The following is a 23,364-nucleotide window of genomic DNA, read 5'->3' as shown; positions in this document are numbered from 1 at the left end:
AACGGACCTAAAATGTTAGTTCCAGCACGCTCGGAATGATAACGCATCAATACCAGCCAATCGACACTTTGTTTTATAACAACACCCTTCGTGTTCACTTTCGACGTGCGGATGATAATTCTTGACATTTGAAACGCACATAATTTGTGTTTAGTTACATAATTTACATAGAGCAAAGCATCAGTTTTATGGAATGAAAAGAGACAAGCTTGATTTGCAACCACATTTACAACGCACATGTACACTGCAGTAAGAGTTAAGAAAAACAGCCCAGAAAGTGCTCATTGATGGAGGTCAGTTGCGCTTCCTTATTTCCATCTTAGTTACATGACGTAAATAAATTCACTTATATATAAATCCACCCGAGAATTATCAGTATTTCAGACATGCGAGTCTCATGCAACTCTTAATTCTTTCGGTGTCATTTCACTGCATTCCTGATGACAGCAGCCTCCGGAAAAGATGGCTGGCTGCGATCAAGAGGGAGCCACCATTTAATATTAGAACAGCCCGTGTGTGTTCCAGGCACTTCAATGAAGAAGACTTCCTCAAGAACATTGTTAGTGGCCGCCGAATGCTACAAGAGAATGCAGTTCCATCCGTGTTTGCATTCAAGAAAGCCATCAAAAAAAGAAAGCCACCAAAAGCCCGACCTGCCCCAACCATGAAGAATCCTCTTCGTGCCATGTTTGTGCAGGACACAGTGGACAAAGACACAGCAATCGCAGCAAAATAGTGAAAACGTTGAGCAAGGCATGCTGCCAGAGGCTTGTGAAGATGCAGAACCCCCATGGACTTCGAAGCGTGCTTCAGCAACACACAGCCACCTACAAATGAGTTGGCACAAGCAAAGGCAAAAATTGCAAAGCTGTGAAGAAAGAGGTGTCTACTCATGCAGAGATGCAGTTATCTTGAAAAGGCTGCAGCCAATTTTGCATTGAGCAATTTACAGACAATGATGAAGATTTTCAGTTTTATACCGGCCTGTCATCATATGGTGATTTCATCAAGCTGCTCTCACTATCTTAAACCTGACCTGAAGGAGGAGGACGAAAATGCACCGAATCTGACAAAGGGGAGTCGGTAGGCCTCCATGCTCACCATCGAGAACCAGCTTTTTATGGTTCTCGTGAACTTGAGGCTAGGCCTTTTTCAAAAGGACCCTCGGACATCGTTTAAACATTCACCAAAGCACAGTAAGCCGTCTTTTCAATGACTGGATTAATCACATGTTCGACAGGTTCACAGACCTGCCAATGTGGCCGTCACGAACTGTTGTTGACAGAAACATGCCTGATGAGTTCAAGAAAAGTATCCAAAGACTAGGGTAATAATTGATGCTACCGAGATAAAATGTGAAGTCCCAAGTTCCTTCGTACTACAGTCAGAGACCTACTCTAACTATAAATCGAGCAATACTTTCAAGGGACTGGTTGGCGTTTCCCCTGACGGGGCTCTTACTTTTCTGTCACCACTTGTGACAGGCAGTGTTTCAGACAGGGAGCTTGTGAAAAGAAGTCGTTTTCTCGAGCTTCCATTTGAACAAGGAGATGTTGTGATGGCTGATAAAGGGTTCACCATCAGGGACCTTCTTGAACCTCTTGGGGTGCAGCTGAACATGCCACCATTTTTGAGAACACCACAATTCACAGAAGAACAAGTTGCTCAGACAGAAGCCATTGCATCTCTACGCATTCATGTGGAAAGACGCATCCAAAGGATTAAGTGTTTTCACATATTCGATCGAAGAATTCCCATCACGATTGCACCTATCATCAACCAAGTGTGGACTGTGTGTGCTCTCCTAACTAACTTCCAAACACCCCTGCTAAAGAGCTCTTAAAGTACTATTATTTCTATTTAACTGTTTGTATCAGCAATCTCTTAAAGTCTTATGTATTTTTATTTAACTGTTTATCTCTAAAATTTTTACATGTGTTCAGGAAAGCCCTGTGCAGCCATACATAGCTGCTAGCTTAGAATGCTGAAGCTAAACCTTTTCCTTGTGTATATTCATAGAGGCAGCTTAAGTAATTGAGACAGAATGCCATAGAAGATACAATAAACACCGTTTCACTTTCAAAACTGGTTTTGTTTATTGCACTCGCATCCTGGCATGCACTTCGGCACAATTATTTCCAGTTCAAGTCTGCTCAAGAGAGCTTAAATAGGGCAGAGCTTGTTCGAAATAGAAGTTGTCCAATCTTGATCTGATTGCTGCCCAGGTGTCACAACAAAACTCAACTCTGCACACAATCATCCATGCTTCTGCATATACTATAAAGTGCGTCCAGAGAAGTCCTGCACAGAACATCTGTCCCATCACTTGTGCATAGTAGTCACTTGATTCTTTCAGGTGCGGAATGCCATTTACCACTTCAATAAAAAAATCAGGTGAGGCGAGTGCTTCTTGCAGACTAGATGACCTCTTGCTCCAAGGACACTTCACCTCAATCAAACCCAAAGGTGGATCTTCGTGAACGTCGTACACGACGCGGTCTGGTGTGGCACCCAGCCATGGGGAAGCGGGGCGCACCATGAGCCCACAGGTGTGAACGATTACCTTGCGGCCGATATGGTCCATAGACTGTACATGCCGCTGCACTGCTCGTGGCTCATTCAGAGTTCCGTACCTGCAAATACATTCAAGGCAAAAAGTTAATAATACATAGATAAGTGTAACTGTTGTTTGTGCTGTTTAGTGTTGGTTTAGAGAACAGTCAGTTAACAGCATATATTCTACGCAACTAACTTTGGCCAGAGAAATGGTGGCATTGCTCTCAGTTGTAAATGGCAAAGCACATTTCACTGAGTGGATTATCTTTTCCAGTTCACAGTAGGACATGAGTAAAATCACAATGGTGCCAGATTAATTTTTATTTCTTTGGGTTCTGAAATTGAAATTTTATTCCGCAACAAGAACATGTTACGAGGAGGGCAGATAAAAGCTGTTCGGACAGCTTGAGGAGCCCTGACCCCCTAGTACACAGGATAGCAAAGAAGCATGCGGCTAAGTAAGTACATCCTACTAAAAGAAATATATATGAATTCATAGGGTGGTTAAAAGAAAATAAAATATTACAATGCAGGCATAGAAAAAACAGTAGTCGTCATAGCACATCATTATACAAACATTAATTGCAGTTGTTTTGGTGATATGCTAGATATGTTAATTTTGTGTTCCTTTGTTATGCGGTTTAGAAGTGAAGGCAGTTGAAAATTGAACATTTTATTTTCGTAATTTGTTCTGCATCTCGATATGTACCACACTTCAGGTTGACGTACTTTATAAGCAGGGAAGTTTTTCTTTAACCTCGCTATTCTTGCAGTGGTATCATTAATTTTCAATAAACCGAGCTTATATAGACGACATAGTTTGTAATCGTGTATTGATGCAACCTGAATGATACGGTGCTTTTTAAATTAGTCTGCTGTGTGGCAGCGATATGGCACTTTACAGGCTAGATGCAAAGCTTTCTTTTGCAAGACTGTTGCTGATGTTTACGATTGTTGTTGCTGACCATACAAGAAAGGCATAATTCAATAAAGAAGAAAACAACGAATTATATATAGGCATGTTAACAGAAGCAGGAAAGTAGCAGCAATGGCGGCGCATAATGCCAATTGTCCTAGATAGTTTACTGATAATATGGTTCACGTGATCGTCCCATGTGATGTGAAAAATACATGCCTAATGATTTGAAACTTTTGACTTCAATTTCTGAGTTATTTAATGAAATGATGGGAAGCTGGACTTGTGTGTGGCGGGGGTGAAATAAAACAGCCTTAGTTTTATTTATGGCTAGTTTTAGGGATTTTACTTGAGCTCACGCATTAAGTTCAGACAGCGTGTTATTCGCTCGACTACCTAGTTCGCTGCTACATTTGCCTGAAAAAAAATAAACTATCATCAGTGTATATTATATAATGGACTGATTCATCGATACAGGACTATTTCATTAATATAAAGTATAAAGAGAAATGGTCCCAGGATGCTTCCTTGTGGGACTCCTGTTTTAATGGATTTTATTAAATGTTTTCCTTCAATTACGGCGAATTGAGTGCGTTGTTGCAAGTAAGACACGATTAATTTGTGTGCAATGCCTCTTATACCATAATGATCCAGCTTTTGAAGGAGAATTTTATGACTAATGAGGTTGAAGGCCTTTGAGAAGTCCAGAAAAAGCCCAAATACCATATTTCTAGATTAAAAATTTTTTAAATGTATTCCTTTTATGCCAGTAGCTCTCCACTGAAATGCGACTACCGTGGCCGGAATTTAATGCCACAAACTAGAGCACAGCTGCAGGACATGTTCGGGTTGCAGCGGATGGCAAAGCACGTATAAACAAATGGAAAGTTAGGCGAGTTGGTACGGTGGCATACTTGAAAACTTGAGTGCGAAGAGGCAAGGACCAAGATAAGAATTGCTAAATAATGGGCAAGACAAGCACCTACCCAGAACTGTTCATTATAAAAAGATGCGAGAACATGCACCTGGAAACAGTCTTCAATATATACAAGCGAAAAAAAAAAGTTTCTTTGGATACGCATCTAAAGTCGCAGCATTTATTGCAAAGAATCTATCCAAAGATACCCTGTAGGTGTATGCCACTAGAAAATTGCACACTCATTTTGCAGTTATATAGCAGTATTGCCATTAAGCTTATTTTAAGTTGAGAAACATCACGTATCGTATTGGCTCACTCAGTATTAGCGACACAAGCTTCATACGTCAAGCATACACAGGCAACTCCAGGATGGAGGCCATGCACTGAATGCACAGCATTGAATTTTCTTCCTCGTTAAGAATTCGGCTGTCATCACCAAGGTAGACGTAGCTTTATGAAAGTTCCATATCAGCAGAAAAACTGCATGCGTGCTGCAGCCCAACTCACGATTTTATTTTTCGCTATGCTTAAACTCTCTTACCTTACAATGCCATTCGAAAATTCCTTTGGCCTCATGACATTTGCTATGCCCCGCTCAGTCCACGGGGCTTTCCTAGACAGCACGGTGCCAAATTTGGAAGCCGTTAGCCTGTTGGCTCGGGAATTCCTCCAAGTGGTGCTCTGGCTCTGCTGTCTGGTGTTTTGCTCCAGTGCTGCAGCATCTTCACTTGAAATCCTGAGTCCCTGCACACAAGCAATATTTAAGTATTTAATTAACAGCGAAATGCCAAGGCTGTGTTGATTTTTTTTTTCCTCTCAGAGAAATATTCAACCTGCAAGCTGTTATGTTGGAAGGTTATGGCCTATATTAGCCAGGAGAAAATTTCCAGGGGCAATTCCAAATCTCTTCCTTATCCTTTTCCCTACGACCTATTAGATTGCATGTCCAAGTGTGGCAGTCTGGGCATGTTGGTAGTAATTCATTTCCAAGGTGAAAGCTCAAAGAAAATTGTCGCACACGAAAAAGGGCACACATACACACACAAGCACCTGTGAATGTATATATGTGTTCCTTTTTTTCGTCCGTGTTTTCCTTGTGCTTTTACCTTTCTTGCATGTCTATGGTATACTACAATTATTGGCTCTTTAGCAATATGCTTATACAAGTAGCCACTTACTTGTAACACCTGATTGTTTGCCATTTCTTGAGGGGGACACCAGCTGCTTTCTGCCGGGAAAAACTTGTAAGCTGGCGCAGGAACTGGCAAAGGGAGTGTTTGGCTTGACGAGCTCCAGGGCATGAGGCACTCAAAGCCAGCTGGTGTCATTGGCATTTGTATATATTTTGCTGATCCAACAAATGTTTTTCCCATTGGAGTTTCTGCGGTAGCATAAGAATCAGCATCAGCAAGAATCTCTGCCCAGCAACCATGCGTTTCCTTTAGGCTTTCCCCAAGTTTCTTTGTAGCCTTTAAATGCTCCTCCCATGTGGGCCGGTTAAACGTCAACTCTTGCAGTACGCACTGTCTCGGTGTTGATGGTCGGCCCTCTGCCACTTGGCGCCAGTTCACATCCATTACACCCTCCGGTGCCATATATTTCCGTGGCCGTCGCCACTGTTGAGGCAGTTCAGTTGGTGACAGCTCCTCGGGTGGTTCCTTGTAGCCAAGTTTCTGAAGCTGCACCACCTGGCTGAGGACTGCAACCAAATGGTTGCAATGGCCTGATGTCCCAGATGGGCAGGTACATCGAGCCTGTGACACGCGGTTGTTGGCGGTGAATGTGAGATGTACAGTGTACGGGTCTGCGGTCTTCTTTCGACTCCGGTAGCACAGGCATCTCACTGCAATGGCAGGCCCTGAGGGACTGCAATAGAAGAACCAAAGCTTACAGTATATATTTAGTGCAAGCAAACATTATATTCAAGCATGAATTACATTAATTTAACGCAGCCAAGCGTTACCGAAATGACAACATTCCCTAATGAGCACATTGCATATCTAAGCACATTGCTTCTCCGGAAGTGTTTGCTGCACAATCAAATGGGAGCCGAATGGTGAAAGAATAAGCCTCTCTTTTTCGTGTTGTCAGTAATGTCGCCATGATATGGTGCTACTTGACCACTTAGTCATGATTTTGCTTCATTCGAATCCAGTCAATTATCGATGGTGATCTGAAACGGTTGCCTGCACTACGCTGAGCGAGTTACCAAACAAATCAATCCGAATTTACGGACCGTATAGCTGCGATAATCTTTGATAGCAATCATGAATTCCAGGGGTTTCTTCCCCCCCCCCCCCCCCGTTTCCTAGGCATTCACGCCATTACAAGTTTCTGCAGATGGTACGCGCAAAGAAGGCACCAATATGCAACTTGTCCAGCACAAATCAAACTTCACAGACCTTTACTGAATACAGCGTTCATTACTCAGGTACCTTTATGATCCCAGCGTAGAAAGCGGCGCAATTTTGAAACGCCGCGCACTAAAAACTAGTAAAATATCCTCGTGAACTGCGCAATGAACAGTGGCCGAACGTAAGCAACATTACCGCGTTACATTTCTAACAAATGCATGTTATATGATCACAACCTTACCGCAAATAAGTAGTAAGAAAAAGCCAGCGGCCACCCTACTACACGAAACAAACGTTGCCCTGACTGTTTGCATGTTATATGATCACAACCTTACCGCAAATAAGTAGTAAGAAAAAGCCAGCGGCCACCCTACTACACGAAACAAACGTTGCCCTGACTGCTTGCATGTTATATGATTACAGCCTTACCGCAAATACGTAGTAAGAAAAAGCCAGCGGCCACCCTACTGCACGAAACAAACGTTGCCCTGACTGCTTGCTCGTTACCGTCGTCGCTGCGCCTACTCGCGTCAGACGCAAAAGCCCCTTCACTACCCTGTACCCAGGATAAGAAGATGACTGAAAATGGTTGATGCTCCACACTCAATAAAAAGAAGGAAAGTTTATTACCTTGCGCACTGCTTCGTCCGCAGCGACGGCAGGCTCACGTAGGACTCCGTGACGAACTTGTAGCTCCGTTGTCGTTGTCGTTGCGATGCAGTTTTTGAAGCGTAATACCTGTCGACGAAGTCGCTTGGTAGGGCCGGTAATGCGGACAGATCCTTAGACCACTCGTCCGGCATTTTTCATGCGGCGATTGATGGCGATCGAAGCACGTAGTCACACGGTTACGATATCGACAGCGGCACGACATAGAAACATGCCTTTAACATGGCGCCGCGTCGGTAGTTTCGTGAAGCCGCCGACAGATGGCAGCAATTTTGCATAAGGCTTATAGCATTAGTTTCTTGCGATCGCATTCATTGCTTCGCCTTTGCGGCGACGCTGTGACTTTTTTTTTTGTGAACGCCCGCATTGCACATATGAAGAGAAATGAAGTGACGTTTTTGTAATACAAGTGAATTTGCCCTGTTCCTACGACTCACGTCTCGGTTTCTGCTACTGAGCTTGCAAAATGCACTACCTTGTTTGTTTGTTTTTTAATATTGTTACCCCTAGAAAAGTAATTAAAGAAACAAAGATACATTCGATAGTAACAATACCGTCAGGAGTCTCACGCGCAGCAATGAAGACCACTATATTATTATTATGGGCCCTGCTTATTCGTCACATTTTCAACGAATTCATAAACTAAACACAATTACACTCTGTACGCGCTCTATCTGTATGAGTATCTGTCGGTGAAAAACCTCCCGGTTATTCGACAGTTGTCGCTTTCGCTCTCACTGGATTCGGCGATGTCGAAAATTTTGATGAGCACGACATTGTAGCGGGATTCGAAATACTTGAAGGAAGAAAAACAAGAAAGAGAGGAAAGACAGAGATGTCAGCCAGTTTAGCATAACCGGTATGTTGCCCTGCACAGGGGAAAGGGTTGGGGGAGATTGAAAAAAGAGTAACGAAAGAGAAAAAGAGAGGGGAGTACACACACGCACAAAACGTCGCAGAGCAGAGCGGCAATCTTGTGTGGTATACTGGATCCCTAAAAGTATACAGCCGCTCGTGCAAGTCTGTTGTTTTTAGAAATTTTAACAATGTTTTGGTTGTTTTCATTCTCGACGACTTTTAGGGATGACATTTTGAGGACGGTTCCTAGCGACATCGGCCTGTTGTCAAGGCGAGCGAGAGCGGTTGCGAGTGATTGTCCCTGCACAGTGTAGCGAGGACAGTCGTAGAAGGTGTGCTGCAAAGTCTCCTGAATACTGCAACGTCGCAGAAATACCAACTGGACTCCGCCGAAGAGAGGCCACTCTGCTATGCCAGTTATGGCTAAAAATGTCCTTCACAAAGTCGTTTTGGTGTCGTATATAGATTGCCAACAACGCCGAATACTCTAAACTGCACGAGCAGTATGCAGTGATGAACGGTTCTCGGTCGCCAAGAAGCGACGTGCCTTCTAGTGTCCTTCAGTGCTTTTTCATTGGTCCACCTTTGCTTCTTCTATTCATAAATGACATTGGTGAAGGAGTTCTGTAGCACATAAGATTGTACGCTGATGAGTGTGCTTTATATTGGCATTTTATTAGGGAAGGCAATCATTGCGAATTACAGCACAATCTTAATTTTAATATTGAGTGGCGGCGCAAGTGAAATGTGACTTTAAATCGCGGTAAGACAGTTTTCATGTCATTTAGGAAGAAGAAGAATCCATGTTCATTACAGTATGGATAGGTAATGCCCAATTTTCACAAGATTCTGAATATAAATTTTTTGGAGTTTATTTTACGCATGATATAAAATGTCATCATCAAGTCGATCACGTAATCACGAGTGTAGAGAAATTATAGGGTGTCTACGGCGCAATACAAAATGTTTCAGTATGGATGTTCTCTTCAAGACGTCCATCGGATGGTTGGTGACAAGGAACGCTTAGAAAGAGTACAAATTTAGCTGCAAGTTTTTTTGGTTGGAGGGAGAGTGTGTGTGTGTGTGATGTAATATCAGCTTTGGGTGTAGAACCACTTGCCAAGGAGCAATCGAGCCACGGGTATATTTACAGGAAGAACGCAACTATTAATGAGCATCACTTAAAGTAGTGTGACACATTCAGTTCTGTTAGCTGTACTGAATATTTCTGTCTGAATGAGATGTCTCTCGCCGTGTTTAGCTCGTGGCTTGTTGAACGCCTATGCCGATTGCTCGGGACGGCGCGCCGTCTGGAACGTCCTCAACGTGCGTCGGCACACGCCATGACACAGCCTTTCACCGCAGCAGCAGCAGCCGCATGGTACCCTGGCAGCTCAGCAGCCTTCAGCCATCACGCGCGTCCCGACAGGACACCTGGGTCGTGCACACCTGGGTTGTTCCCGCCACCGTAAACGACAGCAGGAACAGAGGCCCACAGCACACCGGAACTCGATCAGCCGCTCTGGACGGCAGCCAGAACAGCGGCACCTCGCCTAGTGCTTGGGCCATTCACCCAGCCGGATTGCAGGACAGTGCAGCGCCAAGAGAACGTCCCCTATCTCCCCGTTCCGGACGTGCAGCCGAGGACCCCGTGTCCTTGATGAACCCTGGGATTAACGCTGCACTGTCTCGAGTGCTGTCACGCGCTTTCCGATTCCCTTCCTTGCCGTCTTCTACGGCGATCGCGCATTTTCGGTTTCGCTCTTGATATCAGAGAGATAGTGTGCTAGAACAGGGGAGTGCTCGGAACGAGCTTCGAAAAGTGAAGCCTAAACAGGGTCAAGCCACTTGCGGCGCTTCGATCGGCTGCCTGCAATGTCTCCGTTGAAGAGTTGAGCGCAGCTTCACCAGTGTTGCAGTATAAAGAAAAAAGTCACAGTTTCGCCGCAAGGGCGAAGCAATGAATGCGATAGCAAGAAACTAATGCTATACGAAGTGAGGCTCGCCGATGGATACTCAGTTTGAACAGCGCTCGTGTTGCAAAGGCGGCCGAAGCAGCGAAGGAAACTAGCGTGCTTCAAGTGTCGAGCTGTGACACTTGATAGTTCGCGCTCATCTTCTGTTTGTTCGTTTAGCGGCGTCCCTTGAGCTCGAGTGACGTTCGTATGCTCCGTAACATGGCCGCGGGCATCACGGTGAAAGCGTGAAACATCCCTCATCCCCTCACCACGACAAAACCTTGCGAGCAGACAGCGGAAGGGCAAGGTTCTCCGTGCGCAAATATAAGAAGAAGCAAGCGAGCTCGCCGACGACCTTTGAATGCGCCCGTCGCGCTACTAGCGCCATCTCGCTGGTAATGAAGAAACGCTTATAAGCGCCAGCCGTCTCTGAGTCCGTCCAGCGGTAAAGGGTGTGTATATAACGCTCGCCGTTAGCTACTTGGAGGATCTGCGTTTCGTGGCGTAGTGGGTAGCGCCACTCGCTGCGGATCAAGAGGTCCCTGGTTCGACTCCGCGCTTCGGAAGTATTTTTCTGAACTATTTTTCTTTGGGGCTTTTATATATATATATATATATATATATATATATATATATATATATATATATACACATACTTATACATATACGGTTCATGACGGCGGCGACGGCGACGGCAAAATTCACCCGAGACTGCCCATATATTTCCTATCGCAATAAAAAAAAGCCAGTGTTGCAGTAGTAGAATGCCCGCTTCCCACTCAAAAGGCCGGCTTCGAATCACAGCTGTAGATGGTGGGTTTTTATTTTAGTGTGATTTGTTATAGCTTTATCGATTTTGCTTTGTTTTTTTTTTAAATAGCTCAAGTTGCTATGTATTGCTACAAAAAGTATCGTGAAATGTGAAGTGAAACGGAAGAAATTTGACAGTGAGCGTAAAGATATGCAGCGCCACCGCACGGCATTCAACAAAGAATGGCCTCCGAGATGCGAGACTCGAAACGAGACTTCACATTTGATTCTACTTTTGGAAGTAATACGTAGCAACTGAAGCTAGTTTTAAGAGAAAAAAAAAGGAAAACCAATAACAGCATAACCAGTGACAGTAAAAATAAAAATTCACCATCTACAGCTGCGATTCGAACTCGGTCCTTTTGAGTGAGAAGCGGGCCGCGCGCAACTCTTAAACGACGACACATTGCAGGCTACCGGTCGCAGCGCCCCAAGCGGCTTAACCCTGTTTGGAATTCACTTTCTGTACATTGGTGCTTCGCCTGTTCTGAGCACTCTCCTGTTCTAGTACACTCTAATACAAAAAAAAAACATCTTTCTTTATGCCATCTAAAGGCAAAGTGGCAGCGAGAAGAAAAAAAGGGATTCTACTCGCGTTACGCCTCCTCAAAATATACGTCCACATAATGATACTACATCCAAAAGTTAAAGGTTTGGTCCCATCGATGTCAAGTTGGCTTTTGCGGAGCCAAGTTTGCCATGTTGATTCACTTTAAGGCGATAGCGTTAAAGAGCTCGCTTCGAATAAATTCCTGTGCCGCTGTCGGCGTCGTTGGTGTGAGGCGTTTTCCGGAGCGAAAGTTTGAGATAGATGCAAATAAAAAAATTATAAAGATCTTTGGTTCGAGTAGAAATCAAGCTCAGGACTTCTACGTGGCAAGCAAGCGTTCTGCTACAGAGCCACGGACGTGCTTGAAATTGTTAAAAAAACGATATGAACGTCATCTAGTGCAAGGAGTGTACTTAGCCCATGTAATATTGCGTAGCAGAAGTGTAGAATCGCATCAGGCGTCAAAACTTGCGAATTTCGCAACGAGTGGTTGGTTTAAAGGCCCAACATTTACGAAGAGCACATGAACAATTAATTATCATTATCAGCAACAACTTCAACAACGTATGCCGCTGTGCAGGTGCCCATGTTGACTCGCAGGCGCGTAGGGGGTATTTCGACAATCTACTAAAGGGATAATTATGTCTTAGTGGGCGCTTTGCCACTGTGCATGTAGCAGGCATTTTAGGATAGTTTGAAACGGCCAATTTATGCGCGCATAGGCGTTCATATCTTTGCGGCATGGTTGAGGCATCCACCGAGAAGCGAAGCGAGGCCAGCCTCAACCATGCCAGGCGATGCGAACGGGGCCCAATTACGGTATAGCGTTCTACACTTGCAGGCGAAGCTCAAACGTTCGTCAATATTTTTTCCTTCATTTGACATAATTACTACACTTTAACAAAAAACTAAAGGTAACACTCTCTACGCTTATTTGGATTCATTATATTATGGCTTCATATCGCTATCAAATAAGAAAGGGCCCCTCGATTAATTCCGCAGCTTTTGTTCGGGGACTTTTCGTTCGGGAACACGGCGTGCATATAACAAACCCCAGTGTTGAAACGTTCTTGCAAAAGATGTTGCAGCTTTTTGGGTTACTGCTTGTGACGAAACAAACGTACTTCATCGCGCAGCATGCTCAGCAACTCCCAATTGATTGTGTTGAGCAACAGTGCGAGAAATAATATATATGTGTGTGTGTGTGTGAACGTTTGCGTGTGTGTGTGTGCGTGTGTGTGTGTGTGTGTGTGTGTGTGTGTGTGTGTGTGTGTGTGTGTGTGTGTGTGTGTGTGTGTGTGTGTGTGTGTGTGTGTGTGTGTGTGTGTGTGTGTGTGTGTGTGTGTGTGTGTGTGTGTGTGTCGTGCTTACAGAATGCGCGTAAACACAGAATATATGCGCAGATTCCTGATGCGAAACCGTGTTGACTGCCGATGGGATGTGGTCGCAGTGGCAATGTTCACAAACCTCTTTGCGGTGGCCACCACTCGGACCATGGGGTGGTTCTACGTGGCCTTTATTGAGGAGTTCAGCTTGAATCGCCAAACCTCTTCCTGGCCAGGTTTTCTGGTCATGTGCTGCCACCGAACTTCAGGTAAGCATGCACATACGCGCGGAATGATTTGTTTGGCATCCTGTTTCTCTCATTTCATTAAGCAAGTCGGGTACATGTTGCCTTGAAGTTCCGCGTGCCAGATCGAAGGAACGCAGCAACTGGAAAGAAGTAAAGTCTTCTTCAGTATGCGAAGGGGGCGTTTCAACAGCGGAGCTGTCTAGCGAATCGTTTCTTGTGTATCAATCCTGAAAACTATCATCATCATAAACGGGTATGTGCCACAGAAAATGAGTAAATCGCACTACTCACCACTGGTTTACTAGAAAAGAAGACAATAGTTAGCCCAACAAATGGCTGCGAAGAAACGGGTAAATTCGGTAAATCCCACTACTCCCCACTGCTCCGCTAAAGGTGAAGATGGCAACTGTTAGCCCAAGAAATTGCTGCGACGCGACGGCGGAGAGCTAACAATCCCGAGTACGTACAACGAGAGAACACTAGTGGACGGGAAAAGCAACGGCGCCTGTGAGAAGACCCCGAAGCAATGGAAGGCCTATGCCAACGGTGACGTGCCCGTATATCTATGAGAGGTGCAAACGCTTGGTTTCAGCGCAAATTTCTGTCTGCGGAGCTCGGACAACCGTGTCCCTTCTGCGAGTGTCTGTGGTTCATGTAGAACTTCGTTGCGCTGAGAATAAACGTTTAAACCTCCTAGCATTATCTAACTAAAGCCTAGCAACCTCCAAGAAGTAACCTAGAAACAACCTGCATCACCTAGCTAAGGCCTAGAAACGACCTAGAAGCAACCAGAGTAGTCTTCAGAATCGCCCAGTTTCAGTGTTTCAAGCCTTGCGCGGCTTACTGCAAGCTTCGCCAAATTTTTTGTCTACTGGAATAGCTCAGCAGCAGTACATTAGCGGTCATAATATTTAAACGCTGCAGCCTTAAAGAGCTTGTTTCGCAGAAATTCCGTTTTCGGCGTCGTTGGTTGTGAGTGAAAATCCGTGGTGCCTATGACCGAAAACTCGACAAAGATGCAAATAAAATAAATAATAAAAGATCTTTGGTGTGAGTGAGAATCGAAGCCAAGCCTCCTGCGTGGCAAGTACATGTTCTACGTCGGAGTATCGTCATTGCTTGAAACTGCTTAGGAAACAACACTACTTGAATGTCTTGCAGTAGGAGGAGTCCCTTCAAGGTAGGTCACCGCCTTCAAAAACATATTTCATGAAAAAAAATCATTTTTTGAAATTAAATATGGTCATGCTCCCGGCCTATTCGAGAATAATTAGCAAAATATTTATGTGGTTATCATGAGCCGTTCGAAAGCTATGACCATTCTTCCAACCCCTCCTAGACGCATCCGAAACCGAAAATGAAGGTTTCCAATTCCACAACATTTGTTGTCTCGTCACAAATGTCGTTTTTTGTACATATTACGTAACGCTAAGTTGTCTAGGTGCGTTTTAAAGCTTGTGCAACATGATGTTTTTGACTTATGATAAAATTTCATAGTAAATTTACAGCGCGAAAAAAACGAGAGACAGACGAAGAAGACTACACAGGACAAGCGCTGACTGCCGACTACAATATTTGTTGCGCATAATCCATGCTTAAATAAAATCGCTGCGTACCACATGAAGATGAGGAGACGAAACGTTAAAAACTTATTAAAAAACTAAACAAACAGACTGTAGTAACTATCATCGTATGCCCAGATATTATATCTCTTTTTAAATTACGCTGATCGAGGCCTGTGCAGTGCACACATCTGACAAAGAGCTTATATGCGCAGCCTCCACGATTTCCCGCTGCGTCTGCCCCCTGTGTCGATACAGAATGGTCGTGTTACCAAATAAAGGCACACAACCAGAATCGCAACAATGCAGCGATAGGTGCATGCTAGCTTGGGCTTTCGGAGAATTATTGTGCTCACGCAGACGCACATTGATGCAGCACCCCGTCTGCCCAATATACACATGGTCACACGAAAGTGGGATTGAGCACACTGCGGAAGCACAGCAAGGAATGTACTTGTTTACGTGTCTCATCTGACATGTACTTTCCAATGTGCTCGATCCGTTAGCAATGCGGCGGTCAACCCTGCGTTGCGCAGGCCTCGATCAGCTTAATTCAAAAAGAGATATATTATCTGGGCATACGATGATAGTTTCTACAGTCTCTGGTTTTCGTAATGAGTTTTTACCTTTTCGTCCCCTCATGTTCCGTGGTACGCAGCGATGTTATTTAAGCATGGGTTATGCGCAATAAATGTTGTAGTTGGCAGTCGGCACTTGTCCTGTGTAGTTTTCTTCTTCTGTCTCGTTTTTTTTTCGCGCTGTAAATTCACTATGAACGCTTACCAACTAGCCCGGCTTAGCACTCTTGAATTAAAATTTCCACTACACGGCCACGGCACTCTGTTGTTTGAGTTGCGCGCGTTTTCGCTTGGCTGTCCGTCCTTTCTTGTATGCCATTTCGAGCTCTAGGACTAAGCTCCCGTTTTTCAAGGAGAAAGTTACAGGACTTCATGAAATATGGCGAAGTATAGGACGAAAAAGAAGCGTCAACGCAAGTTAGGGAATCAATGGACCAAGCGTGGGCCCACTGTGGAGCACGTGGATGAGAGTCAGCTGGAGACGCAAAACGAACTAGGAAAAAAATACGTGCTTCAGCTCGTTCAAAAGGAGATTGTGCCGCTTCAAAGGATGTCCCAAGCTACGAGCCTGGTGAATTTCAGACATATTGAATGTTTCTTCGTGACATGGATATTCGGTTCAAATCTTTACAGCCATTTTTCTCAAAACGTGATTTTTTTCATTCAATAGTTACGCGAACAGTGATAGCTTTTCTTCTGGTAAATATTTTCACAGATAATTTAACCTGCTTTTTTTTCCTTTATATGTGGAACTGTGCATTAAAGCAGAATGATTGTAAACTAGCTCTAACTTTTTATACTATGGCCAACTGTATGCAAAACAAACCTTCCAAATATCCACTTAATCAGTCATTTTATGATAACGCACCATAGCTCAGAGATATGGTCGTCGTGGAGGTCAGATGCACAGGATATTGTTCTCACTACTTACCTGCCAGGTCGCGTTTGAATCGCGCCAGCAGCATTTAGTTACGACAGTTGGCGCAAACATGCATATTTTGACACAATTTGATTTTTATATATTTTATTTTTAACATTTTCGGCAATTTCATCATTTAATGTTTAACTTTTCCAAGCCCTACAAGGAGAGACCGTAACTGTAACTTTTCTACAAAAACTGTAAACTTTCTTTCTGCAAGGTGCTGACCGACCTCGACGCATGTAATATTGCGTGTCAGAAGCGTACAATGGCTCCAAGCGACAAAACAAGTGAATTGCGCAAGTAATAGGTGTTTTAAAAGCCCACCCATTACAAAGAGCCGAGACATATTTATTCATCATCAGCAGCAAAAACATAAACAAAGTGAGCAGCTCCATATGCTCGCGTGTTGCCTTACGGACGCATAGTGGGCCCTTCGCTGATTCGCAAAAGGAAAAATTATGGTGTAGTAGTCACTGCGCAGCTGTCTTTGCGGTAGGCATTCTGGGACACCTCGAAACGGTGAATGCTACGCGCAGAGACGCTCGTTTCCTTGCAGCACGGTTAAAGCATACTCCAAGAATCGAAGCAAGGCTAGCAGTTGAAAAGGCGATGAGCACGGGGCCCGAATACGCTAGAGCGTTCTACACTTGAAGGCGAAGCTCAAGCGTCCTCTAAGTGTCTGTTCCTGTTGCGTAGCATAATGTCGAGGGTTTCATACTAGCTGCGGCGACTGCATTTCTGTGGTGGCGATAGGCAACATCACTCGTGGGCGGGGTAATTTACTGCTAAATTAACCCCTGCATAACCTTCTGAGCTCATAACACAGATCGCACGTAACGCCTGACTGTATATTGTAGCCTAGCAATAATGTGCTTCAAGATTTGTGGTGACCATGTTATGCGAACCAGATGGACCTCTCATGGTAGAATTTTTAGTATAGTAATATCTTACAAAGTACTTGCTCAAAGCCAATATAGAAAGCATGTAGCATAAATAATATGTGAAAGATGTATGAAAGGATACATGGTCCTTCAGCCCTTCTTTCTTCATTTTTTCGCTACATTTCGTGTCGTCAAAGCACCAATTAAACTAACGAGGCATCTCTTTACCATCGTACTGAAAGTTGTTGAGATGCGATATGTATTGCGACTTCAATAAAATAACTGCGTCTTTTGGTTAGTGGTACTCATTGTATCTATATACGCTTTGTTATCTCAACCAGGAAATAACTAAACACAAAAGTAAAATGAATTATGCCTCTTACATTCGCACCAAGAAAGTTTACACGCGCACACAAATGCTGGTTCACACCATCATAATTTTTGAACTCACATATGCTTGCCCTTTACGCGGCCCGTTTCCGCGAAGCGTCGAGATGGGCGTTCTTTCAACGGATCACTTGCTTTTGCCGGCGGAAAATGCATAACGTGTAACAGGCCTCAGCTACAACACCGTGTTCTACAAATCAGGGGCGTAGCATGGGAGGTGGGGTGGGGGGAGTTTAACCCATCCCCCCCTCGAAAATTTTCAAGTTTGTTTGCGTATATATACACTGACACATACAAAGGTACACACGAACATACTTAAAGTATGATTGACCTCTTCCCCTTCTCGAAACAAGTTTCTGGCTACGCCCCTGCTACAAATGTGTCCAATCAGTGTACATTATTTCAGTAGCGATGCACTGCGTAAGCAATGTCGGACACTTTAATACAGCGTGTACCAGTGTCTCACAGGAGCCATAATATGCGCCAGACCGACTGTCCATAGGCAATCAGGGGGAAAAACGCGCTTAGGATATCAAAGGCGTCTGTGATTGTCATGCAGGTCTGTTGGTTGGCATGCTCCACAAGCACATGTCACTGTTTCTGATTGGCCTGATGGGCAGCTTTCTCGCATGGGGGGGTATGGCAGCATCTGCGTTTGCTCCGAGCATTTCCTGGATGTCCTTTACCATGGGGATTGTGCACGGTGAGCTGAAATATATTTTTTTCTATTCAGATACTTGCATTTTATTTAGCGTTTAAGCCAAAGCCCGCGGCTATGTCGAGATGCTGGCACAACACACTACAAACTTTGTATATTTGTCTAACGCATGGCTAACCTACACATTGCCTGTAGAGACCTAGCTATTTTAAGGTGCAAAGCTGCTGGCACAAAAATTGCCCAAACTGTTTGACATAAGAGCAATTTCTCGATTTCGTTGAAGAAACGAAGTGTGTATGCTCACGAAAAACAGATACTGGAGGTATTTCTGCCTACTTTACTCAACCTTACCCTTTGTCTAAACGAAATTGAACTAAGCATGTAGCGTCTGATAAAGCACAAGGTACGCCGCTTGAGCCTAGAAATTGTGAGATTCATAAACGTCGTTTCTCATTTCCTAGACAGCTTCACCAATCGCAAATCCATCACAGATATGACTGCAATTTGTTCTCAAGAACTATTCTATCCCAGTATATTTACGGTAATGCATGCCCTGTTCTTCATGCCATGTTTAGGGTCAAGCCAAGCTAGTCCTTGTGCACTACAATAATTATGCTTATAAACATGGGTAGAGCTTGAATGTTGCTTCTTCCACTAAGCCTTATGTAGTATAACAAAGATAATAGAATATAGCAGTGATGGTCATAGGTTCTAGTACAGTTATGAACTACGGCATCACACAGATTTTATGGAATTGGTGTTTATGATTTTGCCTACATACGCAGGCATTGGTGCCGGAGTTGTGATCCAGTCGCATACGGTGGTGGTCCTGCAGCACTTCAGCAAATATAGAGGCCTAGCAGCAGGTAGTATGTTCACAGCTAATCCCACTAGCGCCATCTTGTTCCCGGCTGTATTGTCGGCCCTCAATGACGCCTACGGCTTCCGTGGAGCTGTGCTTGTCTACGGTGCTCTCATCATGCATATATCCGCTTTATGTCCCATTTTGAAAGAGCCGCCCTGGATTACCAATGCAGGAACAATGAGAGAAAACGGTGTACATGAAAACCAGCGCCTGCGCAAAACATACATAGACTCAACTGGCTGTGACGTGAAGCTTTTGGCGAAATCAGACGAGCCGGCTGCCGCGGCCTTTTCGATTGAAAAGATACTTTATGAGGCCCGCAGACGCAGCGCCTCGAGTTTAAAAGCCGATACATTGGAACTTGAAGACAACGTGAACACAGTCGAAGTTGCTTCAATAGAATATGACGCCCTGGGGCGACGGTGTTTTCAACAAACGGAAGAGGACATTTCAGTCTGCCGACGCTCCACTACGTTTCGGATACCAAAATCGAATCATAGTGATTCCTCACCGCTCACTGCACAAGACACTCAGCAGCCAATGTTGCCACACTCTGCGAATTCTTCCACAAGCCCTCATGGGTGCCCTGAAAAGATAAATCAGCATAAGCTTACCGAGGAGCATTCACAAAAAACGTCCCAGAGCTACGATACTTCCCTGGAAAACGAGGTTTCAATCACCCGCGAACGTAGAGCTCCTAAACCAGCGGTTTCAAAGTCCAGACTTTCTACAGACTTCCGAGAACTGCTGCGTAGGATCCTTAGGAGCGTCGTCCCGACCCGGTTTTCGACAACCAGCTTTGCTGTCGCCGTTTTAGGGTCAACGCTCGTGGACTACGTGAACACTGTGCACATCTATACAATGGTGGACTACGCGTGCGACAAGGGTGTGTCTCGCACGCACGCTACTATGTCCATCACATACGCCGCACCGCCGGAGATTCTTGGGAGACTACTTGTACCTCTCATCGCAGATATGGGCTGGCTGAGCAGGCCGTTCCTAGCATGTGGATGTGCGATAACCGCCGGGCTGCTTTTTGCGGTCACTCCGGAGACAGTGCAAATAGCACATCTCGTGCTTCGGGCGCTGTCATCAGTGACAATGGGTGCGCTTGCCACTATGAAGACAGTGCTGGTAGCCGACTACATGGGGACCGACGCAGTGTGCGTCGTGTCAGGAGTGTCAGGCTCACTCCTCGTTCCCCTAATGCTCTGCAATCCCTTGATATTTGGTGAGTGTGATTACGGCTTTGGCCTTGTGTCATCGCGTTTATTGTGCACAGCTTTCATTCTGCGCGCACAGGGAAGCACTGGATTAAACTGTCAGAAGATATATATCGAAAAGCAGTAGCTGCATGGTGAAATAAGTCTCAAGGATTTCAGGGCCAAATAACGAAATGTTCCTTTCCTTCGACGCGTCCTCACCTTACGTGAAGCCTCCTTACAGCCAAGTACCGACGGAGGAAGGAAGCGTACTCTGAAAGCTCCCTTCAACCGTCCTCGCGGGAGGAATGTTTGCCGCACTCCTGCGTTCGAGATTATCGAATATAAGCTTTGCTCACAAGCGTTTATTCTGTAAAAAAAAAGTTGGGTCACCACATCACTTCCAAACTGAAGTGTTAATATAGAGACGCGTGTACGCTTTCTTCCAACTGCGATTACTAAATGTGAAAAGCCACCGTAGTCGAGCGCAAAACGTGGTGCATTCTAGCAACACTGAAACGCCCACCTCTTTAAACGCTGTCCATCTAAACGCGCTGCACTGTGCACGCACGCTCGCGTCTCCCCGCAGAGGTGGGGTGGAAGGGTTGCCTCGGAAACAAGCATCATGTGGGCTAGCTCATCACGTGGGCTAGCTGTGAGGTGAAGCGCTTGTTCAGGGCCAGGAGCGGTCCTAAGGGCGCACGAAGGTAGCCCCAAAGCAACCTTAAGCTGAGGAAACGCCAAGGAAGCCTTCACCGAGGGTTCCTCAGTGAGGACTCTTTCAGAGTGACATAAGGCGGCCTCACCAAAATGAAGGCTTCCTTACTGAGGAAAGGAACGTTTCGTTGTTTGGCCCTCAGTTTAAAACACGAACACATAGCTTCAATCGCGGTTATTTGGAGCTATCTGGAGACGTGTACTGAGAGCGAAGAAATATGTAAGCAGTTGCACTCAACATGAAAGCTGTATTAAGTGCGGAGCATTGATTCGCCTTTCCTTCAGCGACGCTCTCGTTCACGGGCAAGCGGCGCTAGCGTTCCAAACATGCAACCTGCTGGGCGTCTATGGCGGGAAAGGAAATCTTTCTTGAGATGCAGGGGTGCCTTCTGCCCTCCTCCTCTCCTTCCTCCTCACCGGCACACCACTCTTCCTCCGCTTCACAACCCTTTTTCACACCCTTGCTATGCTATACTACATGTGGGAATGATATGCTTTACCCTTCTCTGCTGCTTTTCTTCATCACCCTCGAATCTCCTACTCACTCCCACTTCCCCTTCCCACCCCCTTGTTATACTGTAGCATACACGGCTATGCTACGATATGATTTACCCTCACCCTCCTCCGTTTCCTCAACCCTACCCTCTCGTCACTCCTCCTCACCTTCACTTCTCTTTACACCCCTTGCTATACTGTACAGTGGTCAACTCTCATATCTATAACGACGGAGCGTCGTGCTCCGAACTGCACGAGCGACATCTACAGTTGAAAACGGGGCACCTCTGAGCATGTGCAGCCCCATTGATGCGCCTACCTTGCATCTTCGATCGTTGGTTATCACCGCGAATGCAACAACTGCTTCGGCCGTTGGAAGCGCTGTCAACAGTTTATCACAAAAACAAAAATGAAAAAAAAGAAAAAAAAGGAAGCGAAGCGAGTCGTTGTCAGCGCGCGATCAAAGCTATGCTGCGTGTTGATTTGCCGTTCGCGGTCACATTGTCCCAGCAGCAGATTTACGTCCACTTATAAGTTTATCCATTGTCCGACGCATTGTCGGTATGATATGATACTGCGAACCGAGAATAAGTGCGCAGTATAATACACGCCGATCCGGTGATTGCACTCTCTCTCTTTTTTTAGGCGCTATACGGTTGAAGCGCTTCTGACGGCGAAATCAGTTGTCGCGGCGCGGCGATAACACGGACGGAAATTACATGGCGAGCGCATCCGTGACGCTGCGCATGCTCTGATGTGGCCCGTTTCAAGCTGTAGATGGCGCTCATGCAGTTCCGAGCCGACGCTCCGGCGTTAAGACATGAGAGTTGACCACTGTACTACACATGCCATACACGTGCTATGCACGCTTACCACATGCTACACATCTATGCTATACTATGCTGCTATGCTATGCTTTTACCCTTCTCCCATGCCTCATTCCTATACTCCTCACTTCGCACATCTTTCCTAACCCTCACTTAGCGTTCCCGCCCTCTTGCTACACATGTTATGTTATGTTTTCACCTTCACCTTTTCCATCCGCCTCACCCTCATAGATTCCCTTTGTCGCACTGTTACGATACCATGTTATACATGGCTATGCCATACGGTTTTGCCTGCACGACGGGCTACATAGCTATGCTATGCTAACCTTCTCCCTTCCACCTTTCCTCCTCCCACCGTCACGAACTTTCCCAACTCTTTGCTAACATGGATATGCTAAACGTGGTTTTACCTGCGTGACGCCATACATGGCTATGCTTATGCATTACCCTTCCCTTCTTCATTTCCCTCTTCCTCACCATCACTCTTTCCCACCCCCTTGGTATACCTGGTTATGGATTTGCTTGCGTGACGCCAAGCGACAACTTGAGACGACAGCATATGATGATTGCACACTCCATTCCTTTCCCTCCTCATCAGCCTCACTTCCCATTCCCTCCCCTTGCTATACAGGACTGTGCTAAATATGGCTGTGGCAGTGCGACGCAATACATGGCTATGCTATGCTTTATCCCTCTCACCCTCCTTTCCATCGTCCTCGCCGTCACTTCTCTTTCCCGCACTCTTACTATACCATACTTTACACGGCCATGTTATACATAGTTTTGCTTCGTGACGCCATACATGGCTACTCATGTTCAACCCTCTCCACTCATGCTTTCATTCCTCCTCACACTCACTTCCCTTTGAACCCTTTACTATATCATGCTATACATGGCTACGCTATACATGGTTTTGTCTACTTGACGTCATACGTGGCTATGTTATGCTTTACCTTTGCCCTTCGTCCTTCTTTATCCTCCACGCCCTCAGATCCGTCATAAACTCTCTTTTCTTTCCGCCGCCTTGCTACATATGGCGATGCTGTAGATGGCTATGTATAATGGTTTTTGCCTGCGTGACGCCATACTGACTATGATGCCTTTACC

The 23,364-nt window shown here is 45.3% G+C and overlaps 1 protein-coding gene across 1 annotated transcript; it reads left to right on the top strand.

The window, feature by feature from the left end:
- The first annotated feature begins 13,005 nt into the window (after positions 1 to 13,005).
- LOC125757865 (uncharacterized) lies at positions 13,006 to 21,252 on the top strand. The gene is made up of 4 exons (XM_049414099.1): positions 13,006 to 13,184; positions 18,053 to 18,196; positions 18,937 to 20,247; positions 21,221 to 21,252. The coding sequence occupies exons 1-4, from the start codon at positions 13,046 to 13,048 to the stop codon at positions 21,250 to 21,252; spliced, it is 1,626 nt and encodes a 541-aa protein (XP_049270056.1). The 5' UTR covers positions 13,006 to 13,045.
- Positions 21,253 to 23,364: the final 2,112 nt, after the last annotated feature.

This window comes from Rhipicephalus sanguineus, chromosome 3, assembly GCF_013339695.2.
Source record: "Rhipicephalus sanguineus isolate Rsan-2018 chromosome 3, BIME_Rsan_1.4, whole genome shotgun sequence".
NCBI classification, from domain to species: Eukaryota; Metazoa; Arthropoda; class Arachnida; order Ixodida; family Ixodidae; genus Rhipicephalus; species Rhipicephalus sanguineus.
The sequence above is the reverse complement of the archived record's forward strand: the minus strand, read 5'-3'. Positions and strand labels throughout refer to the sequence as shown.